The sequence below is a fragment of the Pseudopodoces humilis genome, chromosome 2, assembly GCF_049639895.1.
Source record: "Pseudopodoces humilis isolate 2021_Gansu_Grassland_sample_001 chromosome 2, ASM4963989v1, whole genome shotgun sequence".
In the NCBI taxonomy this organism is placed as follows: Eukaryota; Metazoa; Chordata; class Aves; order Passeriformes; family Paridae; genus Pseudopodoces; species Pseudopodoces humilis.
The window spans coordinates 112,420,925-112,433,216 of NC_142201.1; the positions used below are offsets into that span (position 1 = coordinate 112,420,925).

Consider the following 12,292-nt stretch of genomic DNA (forward strand, 5'->3'; position numbering starts at 1 on the left):
TGGTGAGGGATTCCCTTTAAGCTTTCCTTTAGATCAAGGCAAGGGGGAACCAGGCAATTTCAGGGCATTTTGTTGCCAGCAAGGAGTGGGATAAAGCAGCCTGTTCTGCAGAGTCTTTTCGGGACAGCAGCTCCAGGAAAGTGATGAATCTGCCACCAGATGTCACCCAGAGGCCACTCCTGTCGCTGCTGAGACTCCAACAAGCCTCTGGATTTCCTGCAGGCAGCAGAGATGCTCACAGCACTGTCATCACTCCTGCAGTTGCACCCACATTTAACCTCAGATTTCTACTTTGTGCCCTGAAAAAGAAAAGAAACTTTCAAGCTGCAGTAAGTCTTCAAAACGCCTTGAAAAGTGAAGTAGATTGCATGAGCTAAAGGCAAAAGGTTGTTGGTATCTTTACTGGAGGCCTGTATTTCTCCTTTTACAGAATTTTATCAGCTTGATGAAGACATCTTTTACAAATTCCTAAATACACTTAAAAACTTCATTTCATGGGGAGCATCCAAAGAAAGCACAAAGGGAACACAACTTCTGAATGTTTAACATTCAGAAAGTTCCACATGCTTTGCCACAAATAAGAATTTTGCTTTTTGTCAAATTATTTACCAGAGAGAGATCTAGAAAGCACAAATTTAGCATTGCAGCTTCAGTGGTAGTGATAGACATAAGAAACTGTTATTGAATCTTTTTGTCATGCTAGGAAACAGAGGAAAATGGATTATAACAGTTCTGAATAAATTTTACTTAATTTTTTTCAGTCTCCTAAATACAATTAAAATGTCCAGTGCTTTCAAGAGTAAATCAACAATTAATTACTTCAGCTCTGAACAGCAGCATCTAAAAAGAGGGATGAAATCACTCCTGTACATAATTCTTGCTTTTTGAAACTTGACCAGCTCTGTTTAAACAAGTCCAGAAACAATTTCAACTCCATTTAAACAAATCATAATTTTTCCCTTAAAGTCAAGGTTAAGCTAAAAGTACCTTCTCACATTTACCACACAGTCAATGTTCTTCTGCTCTTAAAAAATTCTGCCTGTGTCAATGATTTCAAAATTGAATTTGTAACTCTCAGTAAGGATATTTATTCTAAACAACAGAAAAATGAGAAGCCACAACTCAGATGTTTATTGAGAAAGAACATCCCAACACAGTAGCTGAACTTTTGCTTTGGAAAGAAATTACTTTAAAGAGAAAGCAAGATTCAGACTGTTCATAAACATCAGTTCTGTGCATAACTGAACCTTCTTGTTTCCTGTCACTCAGCCACACTTTACCATGAAAAATCTGGGAACAGTTCTTCTGCTTCTGCTAAGTTATGGGGAATGTTTGTTTTCAAAGCTTTAAACAGTAAAGTCAGAAAATTAAAACAAAACTCCCAAACAATCCAAACAAGATGGGGATAAAGAAGTTTTCACCTCATTTCACCTCTAATTCTCTATAAATAAACAGAGTAAGAAAAAAATCAAGTTTTTCATAGGCCATAATTGTAATTGGATACTTTTCTTAGCATGACCTATCATTGTAACCACCCAGTGGTAACAAATGGACTTTCAGTACCTGTAATAAAGCAGCTCAGAGTAAACAAAATACTTATTTTGAAAAAACATACAAAAATCACAACTATTATATTAAGAACTCTGTTGTAATTATATACAAAATAACTATCAGAGCATTTGGTTCATACAGTGTTGCTGCAAGTTTTGAAATCAAGTTCTTGATCCCAGACAGTCAGCGCTAGAAACGGGCAACTATCTCAAGCTTGTCTGCTTGGGGATGCAGACAGAACAATTTGTGTGTACTCATGACAAAACTGGAACCATAAGGTAAAAGGACAGCAATTAATGCAAAGAAGTTAAAAAAAAATCTTCAACAATGCCAAGTTCCCTGCACTGTCCCATTAAATCACATTTAGAACACCCACAGCAGCTGCCTCCATTCAGTGTTTTGAGTTTTCTATTGGTTTTCTTTGGACTCAGATGCCCATTTACACACTTACCCCTCCCAAATTTCAAAAGCCAGATGCAAAGACTTCCTGTTACAGCTCAGGTAAGAGTTTCAACAGGTGTCCTCAAGAGAATGTGCAGTTTGTGAATGCCTCATTACGCACTGCTGCCATTCCACATTTAAATGTAATATGAATAACCAAACTCCACTCTAATGACAGTGCAACACCTGAAGGAATACCCATGAAACATTTGTTAGCTCTTGGAAAGTGCCCACAAGCATCACCTGTGCTAATTCCCTGTATCTCCGCTTGCCACTCAGCAAATCTTACTCAGAGAAGAGAAACTGCATGGCAGCAACAGCCCAGTCCCTCACCCAGCCGTGACAAAATGCTCAGAATTTCTGAGGTTCAAACACAGTCAGGTCATCCCCATCATAGAACTCTCTCAGTTGGTTTAACTCATATTTTATGGAAGGTTCTTCAATCTGCATCCCAGGCTCCAGAGCGTTCTGTCCTACTATTTTAAGGTTCACCAGTTTTATTTTCCAGGTGTTATTCCTAACAGGGCAGCTGATGAGCCCAAAGATTTGCTCAAAGACACCCAAACAAGCATTGTCTCTGTGCACTGTGCCAGCCACCGCCACTAGCACCAATCCATGAGGGGACATGGCACATTTCAGGCCACTGGAATGCAAATTTGGGTTGAAGAGGAGACATTCTTCTTTAACCAAGGACAGCAGGCGCAGGCTCACCATCTCTGCACCCACATATTGTTCTATGTTTTTTTCCAAAGTGTTGTAACAGAACTTCAGTTTGGCATCCTCCCAAAAATGCTGTGGTCCCCACGTCTCTTCAGATTTTACTCCCAAAGGGTGTTGAGAGTTCAGGAGTTCAAAATACCACTGGCAGAATTCTCCTCCTAGACCACCAACGTCATCTTGTGGTGACTTCTGTCCATTTCCGTGACTCTGCAGTCAAGCAAATTTTTTTCTTAGAACTGTTTAGTAAGATTATCACTTAGAAAAACATCAAATCAGGCACATACTTATATTAAACCTTTTAAATGTTCTAAGCCAGAGGGCCTGAAGAGAAACACCGAAGTAAAATCTCATTTATTTTTACAAACATGATTATCTAATGTAGAGAACCAAGACAGGTTCCTTGAATTATACCTAGAAAGTGCTTCAGCGTCTTGGGCTCTTTACAAAAAGGAAAATCCTGATTCCACTGAAAAAGGGCAGGGGAAGGATGTAAAGTGACATTTTTTGGAACTAAATGTACAGTTATTTTGTAGGACTTCTCAGTATTTATGACTTGACAGTAAGACATTTTTAGAAGTAGATCAAATGTCAAGTTTGTTAACACCAATGTCTAATAAGCATTAAATTGTGTTAATTGTGTTAAGTATTAAGTAATTAAGCATGAAAATTTTGAAGAATTCTTTATAGAAATGTGGTATGTGTTTTACCACAAATTGAAATTAATTTCCAATTCTGTTACATAGTTTCAGGTTTCCCACTTCTTCAAAGTGGTGAAGAAAGAAGAGACAAGAATTAAGAGAAAACAAATGCAAAGAAAGATGTATGTGATATATAAATCTACTGACTTTCTTTTAAATTTATGAATGTGTTTTAAGTACTTCATTTATGTACCATCAACCACAGAACTTTGCTAAGAGAAACCTTTGTTTTTTCCCTCGAATTAAACACACAGAAGATTATTTTGAAAACAATTCTCAGCTAAATGCTGTCATCAGCTAATCCCTGAGTGAAAGCTCAGTGCAATAGGTTCTCAACACGGACAGAGCACTCACAGCCCAGGAGGCGGGACTGCTGCCCATCAGGGCTCTGAACTACAGCAAGGTGAACCACAATTAGAACCACAAATAAACCCCTTAAAGTTCATTACACAACGAGGATTTGCTAAATGGCAAAGAGCTGAACTTCAAAATAACCTATTATTGCCAAAACACATTTCCTTATGCTGTATTAAGTGTTACAAACCCCAAGGGAAAACAAATGGCACTGACCTGTCACTGCTGGAAACTGCACATTTTATCAATATATAAACTCACTAAAATCACAAGGGCCTCTGCAGGATTTCTGTGCCATTCACTGTGTTTTCAGCTGTCCCTGAACCCACAGAACTATTTGTGAGTATCTTCTATTTTAGCTTATAGGACAATTTAAAAATTCAAAGCATGGAGAAGACCCCACAGCTCAAATACTGTGGAAAACAGAGCAGACACCTCCAGATGTAATTTAAAAACCAACCAAACAAACCCAACTAAAACCAAACCAACCAAGAGCTGAAAAGATTTGGGACCTTCCTACAGGTGCAGAGCCACATTTGCACCGGTCATCCTGTGGATGCAATGTGATGCTGAGCACCCTGAGGATTTCCAGCAGCAGCACTCACCTGTGCAGGAGGTTTTCTGTGCCCTGGCTCTGAGGCTCGTGCCGTGAACTGCCCGCTCCAGAGCTGCCTCACACGCTCGATGAGGAGGTGTTTCTCTGAAGAAGGAGGCACTGCGATTCCCTGCGCCGCCAAATACTTAAAGATGATTTCTCTGTAGACTTTCCTGCGCCTCAGAAGTTCTTCCACGTTTTGGCTGTACACCAGAATAGCATGAATGGCCTCTGCAAAGAAAGAAATTGAAGTCAGAGTTACCTTCTTTCACAATAAAACCCCAAACCTAAGCTATCTCTTAAATTCCTGACCTCCAAACACAGTACAAGACAAGGTGACAGGACAGGAAGAGACTGAAAGTTTGTCTCTAAACCTAAATCTGGCCTCATCATATCAGACACAGAATACACCCCAAAGGCTTGCAAGTATGTTTCTTGGACAAGAATTCTAGAGAAGTGTTTCAGCAATGCACAGTAGTTTGTGAAAGTGAGGTTCCACCTCCTTCCTGAAGCCTGCTGGAAATGGAATTAAATCTGTTTTATTTCCACACTAATGTGATTACAACTCCCGTGTTCATACAAAAATGCCTCCTAGCACAACAGTGCACCGAATGGCAACAATAAACAAAATTCAGCTACAAGTCTCTGCGGCAGATTTGTAAATTTGAATTCACTTTTAAAGCAGTCACAGCAGACAGCTCCCCCCTGAACTGAGGCTAGTACTTAACACAGGACCTATAAAACCCCCAAATCTATCCAGAAAGAAAAAGCCAAAGTAAAACACAAAAATCTTTCAATGTAATCTACAACCACTGCAAAAAGTAGGGAAAAAAGGTAACGAACAAACACCTACAGGCAAAAAACCTTTTAAAGAAATGTGTTGGGCAAATTTTACAGGTTTTAGTTACATCACGTGAAACATACTCAAGGCTTTAGGATGATTGTATATCAGGCCAACAAACCCAGTGGCCTCAGGTAAGTCACATAAAAAATTAAGTCTTACAAAACAAATCTCAACAAAGTGATGGTGGATGATCACAACTGGAAGTGTCCTGCAAAAAAAACTAAGTTCAATGCAGATTCATATTTCACCCTTTCAAAACCTGAAAGCAAAAGTGACTGATGCCAACAGCAAGAGAGTCTCGAGCTTTCAATACTTTTAACCACTACTGGCACAGCCGTGCTCGCAGCTCACTGCAGGGCTCTGAGAGGAAAAAGATGCTTGTGGAGCTGAAGATCTGCTACCTCAACTCCTCGCCACCTCAACTTCCTCGGCCTGAACAACCTCAAGCTCCGAGCAGCCAAGCCCCGGAGGAGCTGCTGGGCTGTGCAGGAGAGGGCTCCCGAGCTCGGCCGAGCCCTGCGAGCCCCGGCCCGCCCGGGCAGCCCCGCCCGCCGCGGCCGCCGGGCCCGGGGAAGCGAACGCGGGGCTCGGGGCAGGGCCCGGCCCCGCTCGGCAGGCCCCGGCCCAGCGGCACCGGCGCTGCCCGCGCACCTTGGCGGCTCTCCGGGTGCACCAGGCGGTTGGTGACGGTGTCGGTGAGCGCCAGCAGTTCCTCGGTGTGCAGGAGCTCCAGCAGGTCGCGGCAGCCCGCCCGCTCCCGTTCGCTCAGCCCCGACCCCGCCATGGCCGCCCTCCCGGGCGCGCCTGGTGCAGCGCCGGGCGCCGGCTGGAAAGAGGGACCGGCAGCGAAGTTCCGCACGGAGAAACGGCCGCTGGGGAGCAAAGCCGCCAGGAGGCGGGCTTAAATGTATGGATTGTGTCGTATACGTAAAAACATAATCATAAAACATATGGAGAGTTTGTAACTGAGGGTATCCTTCCCTTCCAGCCCGTCCTGAAGGTGTGGTGCTGAGCTCTGGGGAGATGCTGGAGAGCAGCACCATGGAACGAGATGTGTGGGTATTGGGGCATGGCCTGTGGATGTGAACTAGCAGTGCCCGGGGGCCAGGGGTGACATCGCTGTCCTGGGGCCGGCGGGGACAGCATGGACACCGTGACAGCCAGGGGATTGTCCTGGGACCGCAGGGACAGCATGGACACCGTGACAGCCAGGGGATTGTCCTGGGGCCGGCAGGGACAGCATGGACACCGTGACAGCCAGGGGATTGTCCTGGGGCCGACGGGGACAGCATGGACACCGTGACAGCCAGGGGATTGTCCTGGGGCCGGCAGGGACAGCATGGACACCGTGACAGCCAGGGGATTGTCCTGGGGCCGGCAGGGACAGCATGGACACCGTGACAGCCAGGGGATTGTCCTGGGGCCGCAGGGACAGCATGGACACCGTGACAGCCAGGGGATTGTCCCACTCTGCTCCCTGCTGAGGCGGCCTCACATCCAGACCTGGAGCACCTTTGGGCACCATACTATCAGAAGGTTATCAAGCCACTAGAAAGTGTCCAAAGGAGGGCAACAAAGATGGGGAAGGGCCTTGAGGAGAAGCCAAGGGAGGAGGGCTTGGTCTCTTCAGCTGGACAAGAGAAGGCCTCACTGCAGTGACAACATCGTCGAGGGGAGGAGGAGGGACAGACAGTGATCTCTCTGTGATGACAGTGACAGGACCCGAGGGAATGACCTCAAGTGTCAGGGAAGGTTTAGGTTGGATATTAGAAAGAGATTCTTCTCCCCAGCACCACCCTGGCAGCATTCAAGCAGTGTTTTGACGATGCTCTCAGCACAGGGTGTGATTCTCAGGGGGTCCTGTGCAGGGCCAGGAGTTGAACTCGGTGATGCTTTTGGGTCCCATCCAGATCAGGATGTGATTTCTGATGTGATTTCTGGTCTCCTCATCTGGACCAAGCCATCTTTGGACATCTGAGCTGTGGGCAGCAAGCAAGTCATCCACTTGTGACTGAGGCAAGCACTGCATGTCCCCAAGTGATGCATGTCCCCAGGACAGGGAAATCCAACAACACATCACCACAAAGTCCTATAAACTAAAGATGGGGTTTTTTTTTGCTAAATGCAAGCTCTCAACCTTGTGTTGCTCTTCCACTTGGCACTATTTTCTCTGTCAGGAGCAGAGCAACCAGTGATGGACACTTCATAAAAGAGAGAGAAAAAAGGAGGAAAAATGAACAAAAAAGGGAATAGAAGACAGAAGAAGCTTCAGCTGAGCTAAACATCATAAGCTACATGCCAAGAAAAATAAAGGTGCAACGAGTCTTGACTTCTCTGGCAGAAGAAAACTCTCCTCCACCCCATGCTTTAATATGGATGTGTGAGGAGACCACCTTTATGTGCTAAAGCTGCCTGGGATTTCAAACCCAGGAAGACCCAGATTCTGTAAAGGCACAAAAAAGAACCACACTCAAATTAGTGATGATGCTTTGGCACAAACTGAACTCATCATTATGGTGGGCTCTGTTCAGAGCTGTAGTAAGGAACTCCTGCCCTTAAGATCCGGTAAATCTTCAACAGAACACTGATGGGAACAGAAAACACACTCCTTATCCCTGTACTTTAGATGATTGTTTCCTTGCTGAGATGTAAACAAAGGCCATGCAGATCTCCCAGGTTGAGCAGAAGGAAAACCAACACACATTCAGCTGAGTAAGAGCTGTTCTCTTGAGCTGCAGCAATGAATTCCATACAAGCCAGAAACATCTGAACATTTATCCATGAATTTTAAGTTCATCATTCAGATAAAAATTCAGTCTGGAAGCATCTGGAAAAACTTTAATGTAATAATGCTTATTGTCTGCTGTGTCAAACTTCCCCTCACATGTACACTGATTTAATATTCATGATTAGTATCAATCCTGCAAACTACAAATTAGACAACGCATTTGTGAAATATAAATTACCTTTGCTTCATTTTCCTTGTTTCAATAAATCTTTATTTAGATTTGCAGCCTTGAAGGAGTATAATACCTATACAAATGTTCTGGAATTCAGGGGGAAAAAACTGCAACCATCAAGATGCTATTTTTAAAATTAGACTGAGATGTTTGCTGTGTTTTCAGCAAGAAATGAGGGCGTGGGAGGGGCAGGGAGGGGCAGGTTGCCTTGGAATGGTCACATTCCCATTAATCCATAGAGAGGAAAAGTGCACTGGCATCAGGGAGATTGGAGAGACTTTTCAATATTCTGGACTGATGTCTCCCCACAGTCCTTTTCCTGTTCTAAACCAAGACCGCCCCTTTCAGCAGGATTATTTATAATATATTTATATATTATTTTACTTTGTAAGTGCTTCTCCTTTAGAGGTGATGGGGGTGGAAAGGGGATAATCTCAGAAGTAGGTTTCATTTTTTCCCCTCTTTCTCGTAACTTAGAAATCCCTTTACAGTTTTTATTCAAACTTTTAATTGACTTGAGCATTGAGCAGGAACTGGCATTCCCAAAGGGGAAGAAACAGGAACATTATTAGCCTATTTAAACCAAACGGTGAACAGTACTGTTTTAACAATAAATTGTTGTTGTAATTCAAGGAGTTACTACAAGGGCTTTTGTTGTATTTTCTCTCTCCTGTCCATCTGATAAGGGGCAAAGAAGTTTATATTTGGTGTTAATATATTTAGCAATGAATTTATTAAATGGCTTATGTACACACTGCCATTTTGATAAATATTTTTGCTGGCAAAATGTACCTGAGGCCCCTTACCCTTATAACCACACTTCACTTCCTCAGGCAAGGACCTTGTCAAAATCATCTGAAGTAGAAAATAAAGGTAAGTTTGAAGTTAAACAAAAAAACCCACCCAAAATTTTCCAGAAGACAGTCAGAAATCTGCAGTCAAAAAACCCTAGTTTATAGGGCTGTGAATAATAAATCTAAATTACCCAATAATTTCAGAAGTTTCTGACACAAAATAAAAAAGCAGCTACACTGTCTTTCTGTCTGAACTTGACAGCCAACCAGAAGCAGAGGTATCTTAAAACAGCTGCACTCTGACTTGTCTGTGGCCCCAAATTTGGATTTTGAACCCTAGGAATTAACTGCTGTCCCCATTTTGAAGCTTGGTCTGTTCAAATCCAAATATCCAGACACCTGGAACGTCAAGACCTGGTGTCTTCACACAGGTGCCACGCAACCATCATGTAACCAAACAACACAGTAGCTCCGAACATCACAGCAGCACTTCCAAATGACAAGATCAGTTTCTATCAACAACAAAGACAATGTTTTATTGAACAAATCTATGTACAGTACAAAAGGTCTTTAAAATGAAACACTACTGTAGATTTATTGCAGTTTGATGGCTCAGTTTTAAGTTGTACTCTTATATAAAATGCAAAGTAAAATAATTTAACATTCAACAAGGAAGCACAAATTTCCTTTCTTGCTGAACCTGTAATAGCTTTTACAAATTAAGAGTCCCAAAATGCATACACTGCATTTAATCAGAAAGGTGTTATACAGTACCAAATAAATTAAGAAAATAGTAACACTACCACCCCCTTTGGGTCTTTTGTCCATAGCACTGGTGTTAAACAATAAAAGAAATGAGTACAGCTGAACCTTCCATGTGATATTAAAATCACAAAGTTTAATGTTATAAATTATCCAAACTATACAATTAATATAATTTTAATGAATATGGCTAAATAACCAAAGTACCAGTGACCTTGCCCCACAGATATGACCACTTGCAACCTACTTTCAGTATTTCTTTTGTGAAAGGTGCCTACACCAAACGGCAGTTTTTTTGAAATAAGAAGTTACATGACCTTTACAGTGAAACATGATGGGGTTAGAAAAGACACTCTTAAAATCCAACTGAAGGAATGTTATTAAATACAATTATGAGCACTGAATTGCACCAACTTGGATCCAACAAGGCTCCTAAGCTCATGTATGACTTCAGTCAGCTTTAGGGTAGCTGGAGGCTTACATTACACATGTACTTCAGGATTTATTGAATCGAAGTGATACATCTTCAAGGATTTCCAATTATATCACACAATGCTTAATGCCTGGGGAAAAAAAAGCAACCAAAAAACCTCCAACTCTCAAGACTTGTAACCTGTTTTCAGCCTTAGAAGTTGCAGGCTTAGTATGGAGAAATACTCAAGATAATAAAGAATCCTTAAAAAGCATGGAGAAGTATTCCACACATGATCAAAGTATCTTTTTGCCTCTGATTAAAGTTGCTTAATACTGCAACTATCTGAGAATACTAACAGGTATTAGAGAGTAGCTTAAAGAAAATGCAGTGTCTTTTGAAGTGAAAATAATTATTTTAAAACATTACCACCCACTTGCTACTTTAAATCAGTTTCACAGATTCCTGGTAATTGTTAGGTGATGCTCATCCTCACCTATGTAAGAATTCATATTTCCTGTTCTCCAGAGTGTACACACTGAACACATGACAGAAACAAATGGTGGTGTCCCAGAAAAGCATCTTTGAACAAAAATGGCTTTAATGCAGGTACAAAAAATTATGGTCACAGTTTATGCATGTACACAGATGCAATTATCTACACACTTAAACCAAAGATAATACAAGTCTCAATCATGTTTTTAAAGCATCTTCAAACGTATGGAGCTCCAGGGAAACGGCAAAAAAGCACCAAAGATTAAAAGGTACATTAAAAAGATTTTACATAAACATCTTTGTTGTATCTTTGTTGACTCAGCTTTTAGATTTTCAGAACTGTAATACTTTAAAATGAACTTTTTTTTCCCCTCAAATATATTTAAGCAATGTCAAGCAAAGAAGGGGGAGCCTGGGAACATTCAACACAGTACCTGGGTCCTTAACAATTAGTTGGTATCTTGAAAGTAAAAAATGTGAAAGTGCATTTGTCTGATAGGGACCCCATTAACTTTATGTTTAAAACTTTTAATGTTTTTATACATGTAAATATATATATAGTGTGTATATACGTATATATAATGAATGATGCATTTAAATCAGGTTTTTTGCGACTACAAAAAAATTCTTTGGTGCCTCAAACATCATACAAATCTCTGGAAGTGGGCCATAATTGGAATTCATGTAATGCACACATACCTGTGATCATAATTTTATAACCTTTTATGTTAATCCAACTCAAAGTTAAGGCAAAACTCTTCTAGAACTCACGAACATGATTTTGAATTTGCATTCTTTTTACCTTGCAGGAAGGGGAAAGAAAGCAGAATTAATGCAAATACCTGTTTATTTCCACAGAGGATTATTAGCAGAGGCATTACTGAACTACTGAGTTTATGTTCCAGAACTACTTCACAGCCAATCTTACAAAGAAACCCTTAGGTTTGCAAGTGTGAGCCATTGCTACAATGAACAGGGGGTTTTATGCACCCCCTGATTTTTTACTCAATTTTCACCCACCTGTTGATTTAAGCCCTGCACACACTGGGACAAACTCTTCAGTGACAGCTGAGCAGGAACAGTTGCTCTGTGCTGTCCTGCATTTCTGCAATGACTCTGAACATCAGTTTTCACCCCTCTGCCTCCCCTGCCTGCAATCCCACTACAATTTTCATAGAACAGGATCCCAAATTTAAAAAAATATTATGTGACAAGGCAGTGTGAGATGAGCTAGAGGATAGATTAGCACAGTAACTGGGCAATGTGCATGTTTGCCACACCTCTGCCCTAGGGTAGGAAGACCAAAAACTTCAACGGCATCTTTTTGGTTTCAAAATCTTCTGTATTTCAGTTTTCCATACAGAACTGAAGGACTCCTATTTCCTGTCTTCACATTGTGATTGTTTCTATGAACAGTGGATTGTGAATAAAGTGCTTAACATTTAAGTAACTCCTTCACCAGCCTCTGAGAAAGGCTCTCCTTTCAAGGGATGCTACTAGATAGGATTGCTGTGTCTTCAGGATTGAGAGGATCCCTGTTTTCTCCTTCCTAGGCAATGGATAAGTAAGGACAGTACTGAGTTGTGGCTCACCACCACTAAGCAACATTACAGATGTGAAACAGGTTCTTCCTCACCTTTTTGTTCACCCCAACCTGAAGTGCTCT

General features: G+C 41.7%; 1 protein-coding gene across 1 annotated transcript; it reads right to left on the minus strand.

Moving 5' to 3' along the window:
* Positions 1 to 770: 770 nt before the first annotated feature.
* Positions 771 to 6,010, minus strand: C2H3orf38 (chromosome 2 C3orf38 homolog). Its single transcript, XM_005524093.3, has 3 exons — positions 5,855 to 6,010; positions 4,370 to 4,590; positions 771 to 2,919 (listed from the first exon to the last, which is right to left on the minus strand). Exons 1-3 carry the CDS (start codon positions 5,985 to 5,987, stop codon positions 2,344 to 2,346), a joined length of 930 nt encoding a protein of 309 aa, XP_005524150.2. The 5' UTR covers positions 5,988 to 6,010; the 3' UTR covers positions 771 to 2,343.
* Between the last annotated feature and the right edge of the window lie 6,282 nt (positions 6,011 to 12,292).

What these genes read in the sequence shown, in the direction of transcription:
- C2H3orf38 (XM_005524093.3), bottom strand. Translation starts at nt 5,987, where the DNA reads ATGGCGGGGTCGGGGCTGAGCGAACGGGAGCGGGCGGGCTGCCGCGAC. An exon ending in GCACCCGGAGAGCCGCCAAG is followed by an intron (nt 4,591 to 5,854) that starts GTGCGCGGGCAG and finishes CTTTCTTTGCAG; the next exon opens with AGGCCATTCATGCTATTCTG. An exon ending in ACAGAAAACCTCCTGCACAG is followed by an intron (nt 2,920 to 4,369) that starts GTGAGTGCTGCT and finishes GCTTGACTGCAG; the next exon opens with AGTCACGGAAATGGACAGAA.